This window comes from Rosa rugosa, chromosome 7, assembly GCF_958449725.1.
Source record: "Rosa rugosa chromosome 7, drRosRugo1.1, whole genome shotgun sequence".
NCBI classification, from domain to species: Eukaryota; Viridiplantae; Streptophyta; class Magnoliopsida; order Rosales; family Rosaceae; genus Rosa; species Rosa rugosa.
The window spans coordinates 6,898,276-6,920,236 of record NC_084826.1 but is presented as its reverse complement, the minus strand read 5'-3'; the positions used below and the strand labels follow the sequence as shown (position 1 = coordinate 6,920,236).

The window sequence follows — 21,961 nt, the reverse complement described above, 5'->3', positions numbered from 1 at the left end:
TGTGTGTGTCCGTTCTAGAGTGGACCTCCTCAAACTTGAAGTTTGAGAATTTTTACTTATTTTCACAACTATACAACCTAACTCAATGATTTTCACTCATTGACTCTTTAGTTTCCTATGCAAAAATTGTGTCTACAAAAAATCAACCAAATTCATAATCATTTGGTCATTGAAAATGTGAAAACAAATGTAGTCCGTGACATAAATTTGGAACGAACATGGCGCTAATCAAATGGTTAAATGTTTTTTGGCTTATTTTTTGTAGGATTCATTTGTGTATATGTAACTAGAGGTTGAGTAGTTTAGATTATCAAAATACAAGCTAAAAATATAAGCACCCTCAAATTCAAATTTAAGAAGGAGGGCCCATCCCCCCAAAAAATAAGAGCTCCGAGAATAGAGGGAAGAAACTAGGTTTTGGAGAAAGCACAGAAGCGGTTGATGCCTGTCCGGCGGCGCCCCAACGTCGATCATAGGTTCCGGCCTCATCGACGAGTGGAGGGTGTTGCCGGACGGGATTGTGGGGTATCGGGGCTCCGGATTTGGTCTCCGATTTGTCCTTCTTGGTCGGGTATGACGTTTTGTTCTTCTCAGGTGGCGGCGCAGGTGGGCAGTATGGACGGTGGGCAATCGGCGCAGGCTTGGAGAAGGAGGTCGGAGGCCAGATCGTGGCGGCGGTATGCCATGGATCGTATGGCGTCGATTCTCTCTCTGAGATTGGTCGATAGGAGGAGAACGCAAGGGTGTCGGACTATCAAGCGGATGGATGCATCTGGGCGTCAAGGTACGGCGAGCTTCTTACTGATATTCGGTGGGGGTTCGTCGGGTTCTAGCTATAAGCCTGGATCTGGCCGACTAAAGTTGAGGCTTGAGTGGATTGCTGCGTGGATAGCGTCTCTCCGACATTGCATGTCCGACGAGACTGATTTATGGTGGTGGTCTGCCGGCGGGTCGTCTGAGGAGAAGGAAGATGATTACGGCTGGTCTATGTCTTTGTTTACAGTAGTTTTCTTGGTTTGGTTTTCGATTAGGGTTTTCGTTAGGTTTTTTTGGTATTTAGCATGTCCCTACTCTGTTGAGCTAGGGTTAGGTCAAATTGAGGTACCATGGATGTGGTGTTTCTCCTGGGGACGATTTGGTTTATTGTCGGTTTTGTCTTATGGTCAATGTGCTGACGAGCGATCCTTGCACGTGGTCTGACAGTTTTGGGGCACGGTGTGGAATAGGGTGTTGGTTGTTTTAGCGGTTGTCTATGAGGTGGTATCGATATTCTCAGGATTCTCGGTAGCCCGAGACGTTGGGCGATATGGATGGTTAGGGGTTGGGCCCCTTCGGCTCATGGATGTCATTTATTGTGACGGACCCGTAACTGGTTTAGGTTTAGGGAGGAGAGTGGGGAATTCTTGTCCACCACCGGTCATTCCCGTATTTTGTAACTTCGTTTCATTTTAATAAAAAGTCTCTTATTCTCAAAAAAAAAAAAAAAATTTAAGAAGCACTGGATCATTAACGAATTAGATCAATGTATATTTAATTTTCTAACAAAAAGAATTAAGCTGATGGCTATATTGGGCCCGAGCTAATTCAAGAATCATGATCTCCTCAAACAACCGTAATATCATTAGTTTACTAAACGTTGTTTCTGTTTTGAGTACCGACGTGTCAAATTATTTTTGTAACTCTCGTCCGCTATAAATTAATTATCCCAAAAAATAACAACAAAAAATGGTGGGTTTGACTCATAGGACCCGTGGGCTTAAAGTCTTGCGGGAAGTGTTGGTGGCGTGGACTCCACTGCAATTTACTACTCTCTGATTTGATCTGGGTTTTGAAATCCGTTATTCCACCGCAACTCCTCCCCTTTTCTCCTGTTTGCCGACGACGACCTGAAACCCACCGAGATCGATATTGCCAATGGCTTCCACGGAGGGTCTGGTCCCCATAACCAGGGCTTTTCTCGCTTCTTATTACGACACCTACAATTTCCCTCCTCTCTCCAACGACATCCCCCGCCTCTCCTCCGAGATTCGCTCCCTCACCGCCGATTTGCTCTCCAACTCTCCCGCCACTCCAGGTACTCTAAATTACAACAATTTCTGTTTAAAAAGTATTGATCTTTGCTTGCGAATTTGAACTTGAACCGTGAGTGAATCAATCAGTGTGATTTTATAGGAGAAGAGAGATTAGTAATGGATGAGTTGGCGAGTCCGCCGCCGCATAAAGTGGATGAGAATATGTGGAAGAATCGGGAGCATATGGAAGAGATAGTCTTTTTACTTGACAGACCTCATTGGCCTCAATCGGTGAGCATTGATGTGTGTGAATGTTAGGTTGTTGTTACCTTTCATTTTGTTTCTGATTACTGGTGGTGCTATGAGCAGCTTCAAGAGCCTTCGAGTCCCGAGGATGCTCAGCTTGCTACTGTTTTCACTCGCCTGCATCATAAGTTTAATACGACCTTGAAGTCATTGGAATCGTTTCAAGCTAAGAATTCTGAGCGTGTGTTCAATACAGGTTTTGTTTGATCTCTGTTGTTAATGTTGAGGTTTTTGAATTGGGATGGTTTCGTAATGGGAGTGTGAATGTGTTTGCAGTTATGACTTACATTCCTCAAGATTTTCGGGGGAGGCTTATTAGACTGCAGAGGGAGCGATCCGAGAGGAATAAGCAAGCAGAGATTGATGCTATGATTAGTTCTGGGGCAAGTATACGTGATCGTTATGCTGTCTTGTGGAAACAACAAATGGAGAGGTGAGTCTCCTTGCCTTTTTTTTTTTTTTTTGTTTACCGGGTCTGGTTGCTGCCTGTGATCCACCTTACATACTAGTTGTTCTCGGCCCTTCCAGGAGAAGACTGTTGGCGCAGCTTGGTTCTGCTACTGGAGTCTACAAAACCCTTGTCAAGTACTTGGTTGGGGTTCCACAGGTATGCTCTTGTGCCATTTGCCTGCCACTTTTATTTTGTCTGGGTTGGTCATTACTCTATACTTGTTTGGACCTTTACTTTTAGTTCTTATTTTCTCCATTGCAACAATTACCTGTTCTTAATGGTGTGATTAGCACTTAAGGATTTGGTATGCCAAATATTAGGGTTCCCTTTGTGGTTCTCTCATGTTGTTCGTGTATATCTAGTGAGAGGGTGATTTTTGATGCAGTTTCAGAGTGTACATTATTCTGAGACATATTTTAAATGCATGCTTTACCTTGGAAATATTACAGATTTAGACTATGATCATTTGTAACTGTTCTGGCACACTTGCTTTTCGGTGCAGGTTTTACTAGATTTTGTTCGCCAAATAAATGATGATGATGGGTAAGTTCTTTTGGGGGAGTAGAGTTTATAGCATCTTCGATAGTAACATAATGGCTTACTGCATCCTTTATTAATAGGCCAATGGAAGAGCAACGACAGCGTTATGGACCACCTTTGTACAGCCTTACAACTATGGTGCTTCTTATACGTTTGGCTATTTTGCTGTCTTGGGGACGGTTTGAAACTAGAAAATTGTGAGATATTTTTGCATAATTTTATCTCTAGTTTTTCTCTCCAAACCATATTCCTATTTATCTTTCCTGTTGCACTTCCGTTTGCATTGACTTTTTGTTTCATATGATGAGCAGAAACAAGCAAGACGTAGCTGTCTTGGAACAAGCTGTTGACGTCTACACCACTGAGTTTGAAAGGTTTATTAGGTTTATCAGGTATTAATGCTATTTCCTGTGTTGACTTGGTAACATTAGTTGATGTTATTATTTATGGTAATGATTCTTCTCACCATCTCTTCTTCTTAAAAAAAGCATATTACTTTCAAAGTTTCAATTTATCTACCCCTTACTTTTAGCTAGTGTTTGATTATCCCTTTACACCCTTTCATCCCACAAATGAATAAAAGTGAAAATTGACAAATAGATTTCATGGAATGCTACTTCTGATCATGCATCATCTAAGTTTGCATGAACTGAGATAGCTAAATGCCAAAATGAAGCTGTGTTGTCTTCTTGGGCCGCAAATCTGACATCAAATGTAGTGCTGCTAGACTGACAGCTGCTTATTTCTATATCAATTAATGTAATATGCATTTTTCTCAGTGAGGTTTTTGCGAATTCGCCCTTCTTTATTTCAGCAGAGGTTGCCGGTGCATTAGATGGAGGGTTAGATTCTGTTCTTTTTCTTCTTCTTCTTCATTCTTTCCTTTTCTTTTTCTCCTTATCATACTTCACTTCTCTATATTCAGAAAAAATATATATATATATCCACACATATACGATATATAATATTTATTCACTTCCTGTACAGGAATAATGATGATTACAAAGAGACAACTGTTCCTGCCGGTAAAACACATGAGGTTTGTTTCATATCTATTGGACTCCTTTAATTTTGGGTGGATGCTACTTATATTCAATCAGATCAGCATCACCCTTTATCCAGTCCAGATGTGATTGAGGGATCAATAAACTACAAGTTTTCAATTCTAGTACTTTGAGAGTAAGGGAAATCTGAATACTTGTCCATCTAAACTGAGTAATGTGTTATAAGATTTACAAGCTTAGTATAGTAGGTAGTGAAGAAACTTAGTAAGTAATATAGGTTCAGAAACAACCTTCTTAACTAGCTGGTTTGTGGTTTAGAAACAATCCTGCAATTATCTTATTCAGTTTCTCTGTCAAATATTATTGCAATACTGCTCCAAAAATTTATGCCATTTTGTAATTTCATCACTCTTATAGGTTTCTCTGTCTGTGGACTCGATAAATTCGTATATTGCTTGGGATTTTTCGCTTGTGCAAGGGAAGATAAACTTGGTATTGTTCCCAACTTTCATTACGTTCCTTGGTGAATGTGTCTTCTTCTTTCATAGCCTGACGAAGTATTCTTTAATCTGTGATGTGAATGCTCTGGCCTTCTTTGTTTCCTGTAGTTATCCGTTGTGTAACTCATGCTATTTTCTTGTATGCCGTGTTTGTTTGGAATGAGATTGGTAATGAGTCCAACAAAAGTTATTGATGAAATGACAATTTTTAAACCGTATGAAGATTGTGTGAGGATGTTAGAGGTCAGAATATTCACTTTCTGGTCATTGTTTTACCCAAGGTTGCCATTCTGAGTACTATGAGGTTGAACATAGCAAAAAAGTGCTTGCTTTTCAGATTCTCCAGGAAATTTGGCTTCGTGGTTGTGTAATGATTTCCTTGTGAAGATTATCTTTTTATTCATCTCTTTATTCTGACAGGATCACCCTAGTTTTGAACAGATGCCTTTTAGTTATTTCTGAGATAATACCTACTTCTGATATACATTATGAATGATATGTGTTATTGGTCTTGTGAAGGACCTTTAGAAATCACCCAAACCCCTATGTTTGATAGTACTTCAGTAGTTCTTGAATGTATATTATCTTTGAGTTCAGACCATTGATAATGAGATATCATGCTGTATAATATCGATATATGTTCCAATTATTAAAATAACTCCATATGCTTCTTTATGAGAAATTCTGAAGATTGATGTCTATGGTCAGGATGTTGGATTTAGTGTGGAGTATACAAATGCGTCTGGGGAGAAATCTGTAAGATGAGCCATGATTACATGAATGTTATAATGTACTGCCTTCATTGCTTTATTGGTTTTAACTGATTTGCTTTCTTGCAACTATCCTGGGGCATTGACGGTTACTGCAGCTCATTTTACCTTACAAACGTTACGAGTCTGACCAAGTAAGTTTAATATTTCTTCTCATAAGTTGTCTTACGAGTCTCCTGACTTTCTGTACCCAAAAAAGTAGTCTCATGATGAAAATATTTTGTAGGGGAATTTCTGCACGTGTGAGGCTGGAAACTACAAACTCGTTTGGGACAATTCATATTCAAGTTTCTTTAAGAAGGTATGCAGACATGTTTGGTTCTATGTTCTGTTTATGTTTCACTTTCCCACTCGTCTTGTCATATCATCACTTTGAAAAATCACCGGACCATTTGGGATTTGATGGTTGAAATTATGGTAATACCGCTAATAAAAATGTAAATCTCTGGAAATTTACTCTACACACGACTGACTTTTTTTAATGTCACTTGTGTCAGCTCGCGGCTCAATTGACCTCTTTTGCTTACACTCTCAACATTTTTTTTCAGTAATCTCATATGTTATCAGTAGATATACTGGCTTGAAGCCATTTCAATTTCCCCATCTCTACTGGATGATAATCTTCTGAAAATAATTGATTATTGATCTGTCAGTTCATAACTTCTTAATAAAGTAAACTCAGGACAATAGACCTTAGAGATCAAACGCGAAGCCCTTAGCCTAAATTCCTTTGTTATGGTGCCTTTGATTCCTATTTTGGGCTGATCATATCAGAACTTTCCAACTTTTCTTGTTTTCTGGAATATAGGTGCTGCGCTATAAGGTAGATTGTATACCTCCAGTTGTTGAAACGGTGCCTCCTGCGACTGAAGTAGAAGAATGAGGATATTTAACACCACATCAACTTGAAGAGGATGTTTTTATCCTCATCTGATAGATGCTATCAGTATTTAATTTCTGTTGCTTTAGATTGTATCATGTTATTCATTGTTCTTTGTTGCATCTCCCAAGGTTGGTTGTCCATATTGATTTCCTTCTTATCAGGGATGCCTTGGTTAATTGATGTTACAGAATGTTGTATTATACCCTTTGTATATTTAACTGATTACCTCAATGTATTATTGAACAATACCTATCAAAGTATCAATAGCTCATTAAGCCTGTGAATCTCATCCCGAATTACATGGAATCAACCTTCCATGGCTGAAACAAAAGGCGACTACATCACATTAGGAATTAGCCAAGTAGTTTAGTAACCACAGCAGCCACGTTTATTCAGTTTGTCCTTGAACAATTCATCACAGAGATTATATTCTATCTATTCAAAGAGCATCTCTGTTAATCTATCGTATATTGCTGAACCATCTAATTAAGAACATTTACTGTAGAACGCATAAACTACATCACATTCTGGGCACAACGTGATAGTAGAAACGAGCTGAATTATAGAACTAGGCAGAGGAAGCAACACTAACGTCTAAAACTAATTTAAACTTCATTAATAGCTAGTGAGGAGAAGGATACAAGGCTACAGATGTCGGTAACTATAATGTTAGTAAATTTCCACTCGCATTATGTGTCTTTTGATATCGCTTCGAGTTCTGAAATTCGGGTTTGGACTCCTACATTCTTCTCTCTCAGTTTTTTTTCTGTCTCTTTGTTCTGAATCTCTGCGCTTGCAGATATTCTAGGTCCAGTTCGAGCCCTGTCCCGTTTGCCTCTTATCCCTTCATTTGCAGTTCTGCACCAATGCTGCACTCTCATGCTGCTTATGCATTATAGACAGAGATCGTTGAATATTTCTCCTGTAGCTGACTATATTCATTATTGGTGTCCTCTTAATTCTTCCTTCGATCCAAAAAGTTCTACTATGTCTTTTGATAATGACTTAAGTTCTGAAATTTGAGCCTGTAATCCCTTATTGTCCCTCTCAGCTGTTGTACTCTAGTTTCTCTTTTCTTAATCTACACTTCTGTTGAGTTCTGTATCCATTTTTTCTGACCGCGCGAAGATTCAGGCTCCAGTTCTTGCCCAAAAGCCCTTTATTTGAACCAATGTCTTGTTCCCATGAGAATCCAGACTTAAAACACATCTTATATCCAAAAAGAGCATTCTCTACAATTTATGGAAAGCATGCAATGCTCTCTTTCACCACAGCTGACATCCATGGAGCCAAACATCGGTTCCAACTCGGGCAGTCTCTTCAGCAACCTCTTAGTGAAGTACATAATATCAAAAAGGGTGAGCAAAACCATTAGTTCATAACACAGAGCAAGTCAGTTTCTTTGCAATGTACTGTTTTTCAACTCCATGACAGTGAGTAGCATCGGACACTTTCTCGAACTACTAGTGAAAATGACACTAAAGCTTTGAGCTACCTATTCATGTAAACGAATCCTTGCAGTGTGTGCCTTTCGGATAAACTAAAGCCTTGTTCTTCTCCTTCAATCAAATTGGCATAACTTCCAGTTTCCGGTGTTTCAAATTGAACCAAATTGCAATAATCTTTTAAGGAAATCAGGCTGCTAGTGTAACTCAAGATATTAGTATAGAACCCATTCCCGAATGCCATGCGATTTATGGAAAAGCAATTGAGGTCCAAAAAGAACATATATGAATGACTTTTGAAAAACATGCCATGCTTCCATTCACCACATGTAATATCCCTCAATCCAAAGTTCCAAAGTAACTTATGAAACATTTTGCAATTTAGGGTGTAATCTTGCGTCCATTCTTTTCTGTCATAATCTTTTAACACCCATATCTCAATATCCGTCGTCCGACCTACTGATGATGAAGTATACGCCAGGGCCATAGATCCTCTTAGAGTAAGCAAGTGTAAGTCGAAGAAGTCCAAGTGCTTGTTCGAGCTTTGTAACAGGGGATGAGGAGTCCAATAGAACTCTTCTTTCTTGAAGTCGAAAGAAATTATATGGCATGTTCCTTCACTTCCTTCTCTTATGAAATTACCAGTAATCAACCAATGCATGTCTCCAAGCGCGCATACATTCTTGACAAAGCTTAAATCATAATCTAAATTACCAGGAGGAACTGAGGGTATCTCTCGCCATGAGCTTGTGCCTAATACAAGAACTTGGGATATAATTAGGCAGCTCTCTTTACCGCTACCATTAGAAACTCTGGAAACACGAACAATCTTGTGGGTGTTGGTCATATTATCAAATCCCATACCATACCAATCACGGTCTACATGAGAAAAATTAACATACTTGGTAACTTCATTCCTAGGGAGCCTTAGAACTTCTCCCTTAGGATTGAACAAGAAGCAAAGGCCCCGATAATCTATATTTCGAAAGCAAAACAAGTTGCAGAAAACAAAGTCTGGTGTAATTAAGCCGTGTAGTCAGGCCAGTCTGATGATGTGGAGACATTAATTGCATATTTTCCTTTCGTCAAGGCCCTGCCATCGTATTTCAGTGGTTGCAAGGCCCCTATAACTGGACTACTCTCGTGAGCAAACCGCCGAGCAAAAGACATGAGTTGAGGCACTTGAGCAACATTGTTGGTGGTGATGAGTAAACGCTTGTGCAGTGTAACAAAAAAGAGGTCATCAACTATCTTTAACAAGGCCTTAGAGAGGCATCGAATGGCATAGAGTGACTCGGCCGGCAATCTCAGAAAGATGGTGATGAGGATATCCGAGGGCAATTCTAGTAGGTCCATCACCACAGCTTAGCATTGTTGCTGCTCTTGAAGTTTCCATCCTTTTTATTTATTTATAATAATGCAAATCCTCTTTCCTCATTGGGTTATGAAACCAAATCCTTTAGAAAGCAGATGTTAGGAATTCGAATCGGCTTGGGAGTCCATATTGGACAATATGTGAGCTTGCTTGTTTCTTCATAATGTATTCTATTTTCAGTTATTTGATAAGAACCAAACATCCAGGAAACACTACTAAGATCAGCAGCTTATAAAAATCAACAGAGAGGAGAAACTCGATCCATGGACCATGTGCGCTTTGCTAATAAATATTTCGTCAGCAAAAGTCATCCATAAAAAAATATAAAAATAGACACTGATTTGTTGACAAAAAAGCTGAGAATGGAGGCATGGGGCAGTTTGGATCGGAGGTGGTTTCGCTGTTTGGAGGTGGTCATAGGAGCACTCTTGGTAATGTCATGGCAAGTCAAAACGTGCAAACCTTGGAAGTCAAGCAATATAAATAACTTTGGTGGTGGCTCAACGCCTAAACAAAAGGTATATGGCACATCAAATTAGCAAAGTAGTTTACTGACCATATATAGCACCCTGGTTTGTTCACTTGTTCATTGAACTAATGCACATCTTTGAGGAAAAATCAACCCTGGTCTTATAGAGGTATTTACGACCCGATGATTTTTTTTTTTTGAGAAAATGATCATTTACCTAATTTTGGGGTTAATTAACCCCACTTACCCAAACACTTTAAGAGATTGCCCACTTACTCAAACACTCTAAAAGATCATTTCCCTAATACCCAATTAAGTATTTTTTTATTCCTTTTTATTTTTTTTTTGGGACAATTTTGCCCTCTCCTTCTTTGTCACTTAGAGAGAGAAGTTATCGGAGACCTTGCCGGACTCCGGTGACTAGTGGCCGGCCGCGGACTCCGGCGACCAGTCACCGGAATCCCGAATCCGGCTATCGGACTGGTGACCGAATTCCGGCATATAAATTTATTGCCCTCTAATAATACCCAGTAACCATATTATTGCCTCCCCCAATAATCATATTATTGCCTCCCAATACTCTTTTTATTGCCTCCCAATAATCATATTATTGCCCCCAATAATCATATTATTACCCTCCAATGAATTGCATAAACTCCCAAAACCAAAATGAATACACTACAGACACAATTGATCAATTTATATGTTCACTTGTACAAGTTCACTTTTTTTTTTCTTTTTTTTCCTTCCCCATTCTCGGAGCTCACAGTATACCAAAAAAAAAAAAAGTGCTCTGGGCACCCAGAAATTGCTCTAGGCACCCACCGGAGTGTGAGGCCGGCTTGTTTTTTCACCGGTGCTTCCCCGGCGGCGGTTTGGAGGTCGTGACCGGATTGGGTGGCGGAAGATGCAGCCGGCTTGGGTTGGAGAACTGGGCCGCGACCCTCGTCTTCATTTTCCACCTCCGCCGTCTCACCCCTCGGAAACAAACTCGATCTCGGACCCGACCCGGACTCGAATTCGAACTCCGGCTGCCTCTCCAGCATTACTCCCGATCCTCACTGATTCCGATCCCGTTCTGGCTACTCAGGACCTCAACTCCGCCGTGGTCTCTGCGGCGACGAGCACTGAGCCAGCACGCTACCAATCGGAGATTAAGGCCAACGGCGACGGCCATGTGTTCGGCGAGACTGGTTCTGACGGAGCGATTCAATTTCGCCATGAATGAGATGAGATGAGAGAGAGAGAGAGAGAGAGAGAGAGAGAGAGAGAGAGAGAGAGAGAGAGAGAGAGAGAGAGAGAGAGAGAGAGAGAGGCTGAGGGGAGTAGTTATTAATTAAAATGAGGGCAATACTATCAATAGATGTTTGATTGAGTAAATGGGAGAAAAAAACTCTTAGTGGAGTAAGTGGGCAATTTTTAGGCTGAAATTGGGTAAGTGGTCAGGGCCCTTTTTTTTCCCTGTTAAATTGGAGGGTAATTGAACCCCTAACTCAGCTATCTAGTCCTAACTCAAATTTAAACCCCCGCCACTTGGGCTAATCCCAAGAGTTTTTGTACGTATTTCTCCATATACAAAGTTTAGGATCTTAGTCTGCTAGCTGTTCTATAGAATTACCATCCATTGACAAATCCTCATAGAGATGATATTCGATGTACTCAAAGACTCTCTCTGTTATAGTTCTCGATCATTAATGGTAGATCATCCAACAAATTGTGTTGAACTGTACACGGCTCATTAAGAACGTAGCAGGTCTGTAGAATACTTGAACATGCAGTCTCATAATATTACTGTAATATTATTATATTAGACACAATTAGAGAGAAGAAACAGCTCAGTAATACAATTCAGCGGCAAGGAATCATACAAAATGTCTAAAAATAATTCAAATTTGAGTAAGAGCTGGTGAGGAGAAGGAAAAACGAGGCTAACAATGTTGGTAAGTATCCCACCAAATTAATGTTATGGCAGTCAAGGAAACACATCATCATATATCCAAAAGGAATACCAGCAAACTCTACAATGTTCACAAAGTATGCCATGCACTCATTAACTAACTTCCAGGCATGGATCCAACCACCAGATCCAACTCAGGCACTCCCTTCAGCAACCTCCTGATGAAGTGTATCTAAGCACGTGCCTCTCAGATAAACTAAAGCCTTGTTCTTCTCTTTCAATCAATTTGCCATAACTTTCCAGGCTTCCATAATCTGATGGTTCACCTTCAACCAAATTCCCATATTCTTTTAAGGAAACCAAGCTCCTAGTGTAACTCAAGATGGTAGGATACTCTCCGTACTCATATGTTATGTAATTCACGGAAAAACAATTGAGATCCAAAAAGACTGTATAAGTAGATGCTTTGAAAAATATGCCGTGCTCCCACTCATGGCAAGATCCATCAAAAGGTTTGTTATTTATGTTGTAATCTCGTGTCCACTCTTTTTTATCATAATTTTTTAACACCCATATCTCAATATCCATTAATGTCCCACCTTGTGATGCAGACTGATACACCAAGGCCATAGATCCTCTCAGGGTAAGCAAGTGCAAGTTGAAGTACAAGTCCGAGCTCACCTTCGAGCTTTGTAATATGGGATGAGGAGTCCAACAGAACTCTTCTCTCTTGAAGTCGAAAGAAATTATGTGGCATGTTCCTTCACTTCCTTTCATTGTGAAATTGCCAGTAATTAACCAATGCATGTCTCCATTGGCACATACATTCTTCATAATGTATGAACGCTCATTAGCATTTAAGTCACCTGGGGGAACCGAAAGTATCTCTCTCCATGAGCTTTCGCCTAATACAAGAACCTGGGTTACAAGACAGTTCTCTGTATAGCTACCGTTAAAAACTCTGGAGACACGAACAATCTTGTATGTATTTGTTAGATCATCAAATCCCATACCATACCAATCCCGGGTCACATTGAAATACTTGCCATACTTTGTAATGTCACTCATTGGAAGTCTTAGAACTTCTCCTCCCCTAAGAGGATTGACTAAGAAGCGACCAATTCCCCAAGATTTTCTCAAGAAAAACAAGTTGCAGAAAACAAAATCTATTTTGTAATGTGAGTCCTCGGAGTTGTATATTTTCCTCGCGGTGACACTAATTTCATATTGGCCTTTTGTCAAGGCCCTGTAGCCATCGTATTTGACTGGTTGCAGGGATGCTAAAACTTCAATACCCCCAGGCTTAGGATGATATTTTCGACCACTAAAAAGCATGAGTTGAGGCACTTGTAGATGCGCGTGTAGTACTCTAGCAAAAGAGGGGTCATCAACCATGTTTAACAAGGCCTTAGACACGCATCGGATACAGAGAAGTGATTCGGCTGGCAATCTCGAGAGGATGTTAATGAGGATATCCAAGGGCAATTCTAATAGGTCCATCACCTTTACCTCTGCGTTATTGCTGCTTTTCATTCTCTGTGCCCTCGCCATCTCCAAGTTTCACAGGCTACTGTTGAAAGTTCCCGGCCTTCTTTAATATATTGATCAGGATATGAAACCTAGAGAAAGCAAATTAAGGTTCAGAAATCCTCTTGGGACTCAATGACCCGTCCAGGATATGTTATGAAGTTGGGCTAAATACTGTTTAGTACCATGTAGTATGGGTCAAACATCAATTCAGTCCCTCGACTTTCAATTTCATCAAAAACACCCCTACAATATCATATTCTCGTCCAATAGGTCCCTCCGACTCAATTCCGTTAATTTCAGACGTTAAGTGCTGACATGGCATTTCCAACTCATCAAAAGTGGGGCCCAAATGGAAGTGAAATTCCCAAACTGACCCTGACCAACCAAATATGGACAAATCTAAAATAAATTCGACACTTTGAGGTTGGGGAGACTCAAACTCCCCCCAACACATGTACAACCAAAAGCCCCAAACCACCGGACCACTTGCATAGTACTGCTATATTGCAAACAAAAATAACATATATCTGTATAATATATATATATTTTTTTTTTAAGTCATCGTCCTTCTCCACCCATCTCTCTCCTCCTCTTCTTCCTCTTCCGCCATGAAAAAGGTTTTTAACAAGAAATTGAAATTTAACCCCAAGAAGAAGAAGCTCCTCCTTTGCTCCTCATTGAAATTCAACTTCGGTTGTTGTGGGTGAGCTGAGATTTTGTGAGCTCAATTCAATGGCTTCTTCGTCTCTCACATCCAAACCCTTTTTGGGTTCTGCTCCGATCTTTGAAACCTGTCCTCCCCCTCCGTTCAGTTCGTGGTCCGGCCTCAAACGCCAAGAAGCTCCGTTAGCTCTCTCTCTCTCTCTCTCTCTCTCTCACCCTCATGGATTCGCTCGCACGCTTCGCCTGCTTCTATCTGCTCACAGTTTCATCTTTCTTCTTCTCACAAGCTAGGGTTCGTCTTTCTCTCTTTGTATCTGCATATATATGTATATCTATCGATGTGATGTTGTTGTTGATCTGGAAATTGGTTCAATTTTGATCCAGGCCCAAGGTACTGCTTCCGTCTTCTTCATCGATAGCTCCAATCATCGATTTCTTCGCAGCAACGATGTCGTCAAGGTAATTTTTACCAGCTGATGTCGTTGCTTCTCATCTACCTGTTTGTTTTCGCCAATTTTGATTCTTTTGCTTCAATTCTTGTTAAAAACCTTTTTCATGGCAGAAGAGGAAGGAGAAGAGGAGAGGAGAGGAGGAGAGTGATGGGTGGAGAAGGACGATGACTTTAAAAAAAAAAATATATATATATATATATATATATTATACATATATATGTTATTTTTGTTTGCAATATAGCAGTACTATGCAAGTGGTCTGGTGGTTTGGGGCTTTTGGTTGTACATGTGTTGGGGGGAGTTTGAGTCTCCCCAACCTCAAAGTGTCGAATTTATTTTGGATTTTTCCATATTTGGTTGGTCAGGGTCAGTTTGGGAATTTCACTTCCATTTGGGCCCCACTTTTGATGAGTTGGAAATGCCATGTCAGCACTTAACGTCTGAAATTTACGGAATTGAGTCGGAGGGACCTATTGGACGATAATATGATATTGTAGGGGTGTTTTTGATGAAATTGAAAGTCGAGGGACTGAATCGATGTTTGGCTCATACCACAGGGTACTAAACAGTATTTAGCCCTATGAAGTTATATAAATTTGAGTATTTAGCTAGAGAATTTAGCTTGTTTAGGTATTATGCTGAGTAAAATTTAATCTTAAAATTTGCTAAATTTTAAATTTATTCTGAAATAAATAGTCTGTTGGATGAAGATCTTGAAATCAGGACTTCTTAAATCAACGGTTGTATGACATATGTATTGTAGAAACGCAACCTTTGTACTCCATAAAAGTTTATTTCTAGTGTCCGTCAAGTATTCCTACTCATTCTAGGTTTCCTTTATTACCATCACAATTTATTCTAGTAGAAATAGGATAATAGCTCAAGAAGCTGATCAGGATAACTTTACATAGTAAGCAAAAGGTGTGGCATAGGGGGTGAAACAAAAGGTGTCTACATCACACAAGGATCCGATTTCAAGGTTATTTTATCATCCTTTCTAATTAAAACACAAATTTATTATACTAGTACTAGAGATCCTTATATGCATAATGAAATTTGATGTCGAAGCCTTCTCTCTCCCTTTGAGAGAAAACCCTAATTCGGCGGCGCCCCAGTGCTAACCTCTCGTCCGGTGGCAGCCCCTGGCAGCTCGGCTGGCCTTGGCCCTGCCGATGTCATGTGGTTTTGCTGCCGGACGGGGAATGAATGGGCTGTTCATGTAGGCCTTGGATTGGGTTGCTCAAGTTTTTGGCAGGTGCAGTTTGGTTTTTGTGTTTCCGGCAGGTAATCTCTGGGAGGTGACAAATCTTGTGTCGGTAGAGGCTTCGATCGACGGCGTGATTCGAATTCAGTGGCGGCGTCGATCGGGGACGATGAAATCGAGACTGGGTCGTGGGGATGCAACTTGTGGCGGCCTGGTCTCATCGGGTTTTCATGTTGCGGCGGGGTTCGTCAGGTTTGGTCGTGGCAGACTGTGGCAGACTCGAGGTAGTGGGGAAATGATGGAGAAGGCACCGAGGAGGAGCTGCGCTAGAAGTTTGGTGGTTTGGAGGTGATGGTTGGAGCCGCGCCAAGCCCAGCATGCTGGGCCTTGGGTGGGCCTTCTTCTTGGGCTACTTGGACTCCAGTATTTTGGGCTAGGGTTTTTGTCCTAGGCCCATCTTTATGTTTTTAGTTAGTCTAATTACAATAATTCATTGTTTTAGGAAGCTAAGCGTTTGTGCGCACTATATGTTTTCTCTAGCGGCTCTGGAGTAGTACCAAAGGAAGATATCCGCTATATCTACGTTCATGAATGTCTAATGGGTAGGTCTATTTCTATGTACCACTGTGGGTACTACCACTACCTTCTTGTTTGTCTGTAGATGGCAGCGAAAGGGTATGTAACGGCCTATTCTGGCTTTCGATGAATATATTGCCACCCGCCCTTTGGGTTTGGGTTTGGGTTTGATTAAAAAAAAAAGTACTAGAGATCCCAAATTTTTATGCTAAAATTGAATCCCAAATGAGGTGTCAATCGTCTCATCTACCACTCCATCATGTTTAGATTGATAATTTCCTATGTGTATTATTTATACTGATTAATTTCTTATAATAAAAGACTAAAAGACAAAAAAGTGATTATATTCAGACCTCCTAATTTGCTGTTTCCTGCAATTATCTTATTCAGTTTCTCTGTCAAATATTATTGCAATACTGCTCCAAATTTATGCCATTTTGTAATTTCATCACTCTTATAGGTTTCTCTGTCTGTGGACTCGATAAATTCATATATTGCTTGGGATTTTTCGCTTGTGCAAGGGAAGATACCAAGTTTTCCTAAATTTCATTTCATTCCTAGGTGAATGTGTCTTCTTCTTTCATAGCCTGACGAAGTATTCTTTCATCTGTGATGTGAATGCTCTGGCCTTCTTTGTTTCCTGTAGTTCCCCGTTGTGTAACTCATGCTATTTTCTTGTATGCCTTGTTTGTTTGGAATGAGATTGGTAATGAGTCCAATAAAAGTTATTGATGAATGGCAAATTTTAAACTGTTTGAAGATTGTGTGAGGATGTTAGAGGTTGGAATATTCACTTAATGAGGATGGAGTAGAGTGATTCGGCAGACAATCTCGAGAGGAGGTTACTGAGGATATCCGAGGGCAATTCTAATAGGCCAATCACTTTCAGCTCTGCACTGTTGCTGCTCTAGTGCTCTTCATTCTCTGTGCCCTCGCCATCTCCAAGTTTCACAGGCTAGCCATTATTGATAGTTTCCGGCCTTCTTGATATTATTGATAAGGATATGAAACCTAGAGAAAGCAAATTAAGGTTGAGAAATCCACTTGGGACCCGATCACCCTACTGGACCAGGACATGTTATATGAAGTTTGAAGAAGCTGTGTGCATATAAAGTAAACGCAACCTTGTACTCCATAAAATTTGATTTCTGGTGTCCCTCTAGTAGAAATAGGCTAAGAGCTCAAGAAGCTGATCAGGATACCTTTACATGGTAGATTAAGTAAAAGGTGTGGCTCAGGGGGTGAAACAAAAGGTGTCTACATCACACAAGGATGTGATTTCAAGGTCATTCAGAAAAAATAAAATCATCCTTTCTTGTTAAAACAAAATTGAGTGTATTTGGACACATTGAGTAACTAAATACACATTAGTTGTGATCAGAGTTAAAAGTGGACCAAGTATCCAGGCCAGTAGTTCCCTCACTAAGACCTCAAAAAAGTGGTTCAAATACATGGAGAAAGCTATACATTAACAAATTACGGTTCAAGTAAAGGCGTAGGCTCGCTTTGCTGAATCAAGAGTATTTGATAGAAGCATAGCAATTGTCATGGGTCCAACTCCTCCAGGGACTGGGGTAATGGCTGACACCACCCGCACTGCTTCTTCATAGCAAACATCTCCTATGAGGCGATAACCTCGCTCACAGCTAGGGTCCTGCCAATACAAATTGGGTTTAGTCAGGTGCTTAGTTAGTGTCATTGTTAATCGAAGTCAGTTTCTACTTGTACTATATAACAGTTCAATTAATTGTATGAATTCCACCTTTCACCATCAACCTACAAAAGAAAAACTAAACGCTCACATGCAAAGGATGCTATAGTTAAGTAGTCATAGAAAAGGTTTCCTTTCTATTTTGAACCTCTAGACAATAGAAACAATGTAATCCTTACTTTTCTATTACATTACGTTCTCATTCCTTTCCCTTCCTTCAAGACTTAACAGTTAAAATACCATTTCTTTATTGCAACAAGTGACATTGGTCACCTATATTTTGAAACTGAAATTAGTAGCATCAAAATGTGGTGTGTATTTGGCTCTAAATATTATAATCCACAACGAATGTAGAATGTTTACCTCAACTGGATTGGTCCCAACGTCGATGACAACTGCTCCCGGTTTTAGCCAATTTCCACGGACAAGATTAGGCACTCCTGCAGCTGTGACCACAATGTCAGCTTCACAGGTGATATGTTCTGGGTTCTTTGTGAATGCATGTACAATGCTGACTGTTGCATGGTGCCTCTGCACAACATTTGTAGGCAAAACATCATCAATGTATAAATTCTTTTATTATTTTTTTTCTCTATCATTTGAAAAGGAATGTGATATTACCTGCAAAAGCAACGATGTGGGCAATCCTACAATATTACTTCTGCCAATGACAGCAGCTTTCTTCCCAACTATTTCCACGCCAGACCTGAGCAACAACTCAATGCAACCCTTTGGAGTGCATGGAATAAACATAGGCTCCCTTCCTCTCATGGCAAGATTTCCCATATTAATTGGATGGAAGCCATCCACATCTTTCTCCGGACTCAGCACATCCATAATTTTTCTCTCATCCAAATGCTGTCCCAGACAGTTTGTTGTAAGTCATCCAAACAACAGCAGCAAGTTCTGACATGTAATGCATCAAACCTCAACTATTTAGTTGCCAGACATGCGATCTAAGAGACATACCTATCCACTAGGGTGTTCATGGGTTAGGTCTTGGTTTATGATGGAGGGTTCTCTTCAACCAATTTGACCATGTCAGCTTGGGACTTAAAAAAGCCTGAAAAACCAGCCTATGGGCCAGTAAACCCCAAATACCCAACCTTTGAACTGCATGGATTCATACATTTTCCAGATACCATTTTACCAGAAAAGTTCAAAGATGTATAGAGAAACAGTTCCTAATAATAATGTGCAGCAGAAGTAAAAAAAAGATTGAAAAGTTGAAAGTGTAAAACACCTAAAGTGATACTAATACCCTTCAAGGACATAAAAATGAGGCAAGCATTTATCATCAGAAAAGAAATCCCAAATGCAAACTAATCTTGAAACGAATTAGACTTCAAAAATAATTCAGAAAGCTTCTAATTGGTGGGTGGTTGTGTTAAAGACTTAAAGATTTAGGCTTCCAATAATGCGCATTCCTTTTAGTGAGTTTGGTTTAGTGAAGTGTCTATTAAGAACTACAAAAATTTATTACATCATTCTTAATCAAATTATATGTCTAGTTGATTAAGTATTCTAAGAATTTAAGTTTCTCAGCTTATATCCAAGAAATTATCTACTGCACTCGGGAGGGAGGAAGGTGTGTAAGTTACAATTATCTCTTCCAGATTGAAACTATCAAGCAGCAGTTTCTGACATTCTTCGAATGAAGTAGAACATAAAAGAAATAAAAAACAATATCATAGAGAGACCATTTGGAATACAATTTATAACTTCAATTCTATATGCATATAACTGAGGCTGCATAAATGAGTATTGGCACAGATTAAGAAATTACTTGTGGTAGAGGAAGTTGCACGAGAATACCATGAACAGAGGGATCCACATCAAACTTTGACAAAGCTTTAAGAAGCTGATCTTTTGTACAATGCTCAGGCAGGTGAGCCACATTTGATTTAATTCCAACTTCTTCACAAGCCATCATCTTGTTCCTGACATAAGTCTCAGAGTCCTTTCTCTGACCAACCATAATTACACCCAACCCAGGCACCATTCCAATGTTCTCTTTCATCCTCCTTACCTCACTCCCTATTCTCGACCTAATATCGTCCGCAATAGACTTCCCATCAATAACAGCAGTAGTCTGCTCATGGGCTGTGGTAAGCATAAGAAAAACAGGGAGCCAAATAAATAAATCAAATTGTTCAAAAAGGGTTTTCACCACACTATCACAGATTAATTTACCCAGAAGCAAAATCACACATTATGATTGAAAAGCAGAAAGTTATGAAAGATTACATCTTTATTAGAACTGGGGTTTAGTGTACATATATTTTTTAACACCAATCAAATTGGTTAAGGATTTGGTTTTCTCCAGACCATCACAACATAGTGATTTACCCACAAGCAAAATAAAGAAATACCACACACAATGTCACAGATTAACACACCCAGAAGCAAAATCATCAAATATCACACATTATGAAACACAAAGTTGCGAAAGATTACAGCTTTAATAGTATATTCATATTTAAACACCAATCAAATTGGTTAAGAGCTGGGTTTTCTGCAGACCATCACATAGTGACATGCCCAGAAGCAAAACAATGAAACACCACCCAGAACATCAGTCAACGAAAGATTGAAAAAGCAGGAAACTTGGGTGAAACTTACAGCAATTGATAGGAAAATCAAAATGTGAAGAGGGTGGAGAAGGAGTCCAATCGTCAGGAATGTCTAGAGAGACAAGAGGAGGAGACACGATAATTGGGCGGGAGGAGTGAACGTCGTCGTTTAAGGTGTTGAGGGCTCTGGTTCTCCATGGGATTCTCATTCTGAGTCCATTGCGCCATGACATGGCCACTCTCGGCATCATTGTGGCTCTGCGCTCTCCCTTTCTCTCTGTCTCTGCCCCACTAAACTTGTAATTTGTATTTATTCTGAGCCTCCTCGCTTTGCGCTTCACCATTCCAGAATTTACTTATCTACACAAACCAGTCCCATTCGAGAAATCCTCTTAACTTGGGCCTTATCAACAAAATAAAAACCGAAAAAAGCCCATTCTTGCAACCCGGTGGTACGTGAATGAACACTGAGAGAGACATAATACCAAAATCACGAACTAAACCGCTTTTTTTGACACTAAAGCGTGCTGTTATTTGAGTCACATTGTTAATTGTTTTTTTTGGCGTGAAAGCAATCGGCGGTATCAACAAACATGTCATGAATTGATGTACATGCATGTTCAGCCGTAGGGCACTAATCACTGTCATTTAGAAAGGGAACAGCTGGTTCCATGCACTCCGATTCAACAACCATAGCAAATGCCACGCCAACTTTTAGATCTTAGAGCAGGGTACTGTTTCTGGTGATTCCTTCGAGACTATCACACAGAATGCTATACCAGCTGCTAATGGACAAGATACCTTCGAGACCCTGTCAAAGAGAACACACAGCGTCAGAGGTATAAACCGTACTAGACGGTTTATGCCTCTCCGATGCTGAAGTCAGGCTACGTAAGTAATTTGACAAAGTAACAGTAGTAGAGAAAGAGTTATTACCCTCTTGAAGGTGGTTGAGTTTGACTTATATACTTGAGCATGGGAAAGATGTTTGCCATTTCTTCGATGTGGGATGCAGCTCATCCCTTTGTGGTTATAGCAGTTTTTGGTATATTTTTCAATGAACTCCACTGGGCAAGCCGAGGCCTTTGTCAACCAAGGTGTCGCCCATTGTGAGCACCGACATGGTGGGTACTGATACTTGGCCCCCGATATGGTATCTGGGAAATCCTGCGGGATCTGGAGATAGTACCAAACCTTGTGGCAGTCAAGTAACTGCAGACATGTACAAGTCCCCCAAGTTCCCGTTCAAGATGTTTCTTGGGTGGGGACTTGATTAGTTATGGCACAAGGTTTGGTGGGCACTATGCATGTATGGACTAGTCCCCCAAGTTCTGATCCCGATGAAGAAATAACTCGATCGGGTGGCTTTGAGTAGGGTCACTGTAGGTAGCTAGGCTACAGTGTTATGTAACCGATGAGTGAAATGAGGGCTCGATGGTTTGAGCCTCTTATACCCGGTTGGGTTGAAGTGAGGGCTTGAGCCTCCTATACCCGATGGGACAAATGAGGGTGTTAACCTGTTGTCACTGGTGGGGTTGAATAGAGGGTTTGGGTCCCTTATACCCAATGGGGTTGAAGCCAAATAGTCACCCTCAAGTAT

General features: G+C 40.2%; 4 protein-coding genes across 4 annotated transcripts; 1 reads left to right on the top strand and 3 right to left on the bottom strand.

The window, feature by feature from the left end:
- Positions 1 to 1,731: 1,731 nt before the first annotated feature.
- Positions 1,732 to 6,750, top strand: LOC133721914 (uncharacterized). Its single transcript, XM_062148690.1, has 15 exons — positions 1,732 to 2,074; positions 2,173 to 2,303; positions 2,382 to 2,514; positions 2,595 to 2,751; positions 2,847 to 2,925; positions 3,272 to 3,312; positions 3,390 to 3,506; positions 3,621 to 3,701; positions 4,089 to 4,151; positions 4,297 to 4,348; positions 4,731 to 4,805; positions 5,522 to 5,569; positions 5,682 to 5,717; positions 5,810 to 5,884; positions 6,392 to 6,750. Exons 1-15 carry the CDS (start codon positions 1,915 to 1,917, stop codon positions 6,464 to 6,466), a joined length of 1,323 nt encoding a protein of 440 aa, XP_062004674.1. The 5' UTR covers positions 1,732 to 1,914; the 3' UTR covers positions 6,467 to 6,750.
- A 1,207-nt stretch (positions 6,751 to 7,957) lies between these two features.
- Positions 7,958 to 9,267, bottom strand: LOC133722741 (F-box protein At4g22390-like). The gene is made up of 2 exons (XM_062149612.1): positions 9,051 to 9,267; positions 7,958 to 8,886 (listed from the first exon to the last, which is right to left on the bottom strand). The coding sequence occupies exons 1-2, from the start codon at positions 9,265 to 9,267 to the stop codon at positions 7,958 to 7,960; spliced, it is 1,146 nt and encodes a 381-aa protein (XP_062005596.1).
- Positions 9,268 to 11,859: 2,592 nt separating this feature from the next.
- On the bottom strand, positions 11,860 to 13,203 carry LOC133722740 (F-box/kelch-repeat protein At3g06240-like). The gene has a single exon (XM_062149611.1). The coding sequence runs from the start codon at positions 13,201 to 13,203 to the stop codon at positions 11,860 to 11,862; it is 1,344 nt and encodes a 447-aa protein (XP_062005595.1).
- A 4,163-nt stretch (positions 13,204 to 17,366) lies between these two features.
- Positions 17,367 to 20,720, bottom strand: LOC133723621 (bifunctional protein FolD 1, mitochondrial). Its single transcript, XM_062150512.1, has 5 exons — positions 20,411 to 20,720; positions 19,575 to 19,891; positions 18,410 to 18,646; positions 18,152 to 18,319; positions 17,367 to 17,731 (listed from the first exon to the last, which is right to left on the bottom strand). Exons 1-5 carry the CDS (start codon positions 20,703 to 20,705, stop codon positions 17,561 to 17,563), a joined length of 1,188 nt encoding a protein of 395 aa, XP_062006496.1. The 5' UTR covers positions 20,706 to 20,720; the 3' UTR covers positions 17,367 to 17,560.
- Between the last annotated feature and the right edge of the window lie 1,241 nt (positions 20,721 to 21,961).

Bases quoted from the DNA above. Each gene is read 5' to 3' on its own strand.
- LOC133721914 (XM_062148690.1), top strand. From the start codon at position 1,915: ATGGCTTCCACGGAGGGTCTGGTCCCCATAACCAGGGCTTTTCTCGCT. The intron at 4,152-4,296 runs GTTAGATTCTGT...CTTCCTGTACAG, and splicing joins GCCGGTGCATTAGATGGAGG to GAATAATGATGATTACAAAG. The intron at 4,806-5,521 runs GTATTGTTCCCA...GTCTATGGTCAG, and splicing joins TGCAAGGGAAGATAAACTTG to GATGTTGGATTTAGTGTGGA.
- LOC133722740 (XM_062149611.1), bottom strand. From the start codon at position 13,203: ATGGCGAGGGCACAGAGAATGAAAAGCAGCAATAACGCAGAGGTAAAG.
- LOC133723621 (XM_062150512.1), bottom strand. From the start codon at position 20,705: ATGGTGAAGCGCAAAGCGAGGAGGCTCAGAATAAATACAAATTACAAG. The intron at 18,320-18,409 runs GTAATATCACAT...AATGTTGTGCAG, and splicing joins CCACATCGTTGCTTTTGCAG to AGGCACCATGCAACAGTCAG. The intron at 17,732-18,151 runs GTAAACATTCTA...TTGTATTGGCAG, and splicing joins TTGGGACCAATCCAGTTGAG to GACCCTAGCTGTGAGCGAGG.
- LOC133722741 (XM_062149612.1), bottom strand. From the start codon at position 9,267: ATGGACCTACTAGAATTGCCCTCGGATATCCTCATCACCATCTTTCTG. The intron at 8,887-9,050 runs GTAGTCCAGTTA...TTCGAAATATAG, and splicing joins TCGGCGGTTTGCTCACGAGA to ATTATCGGGGCCTTTGCTTC.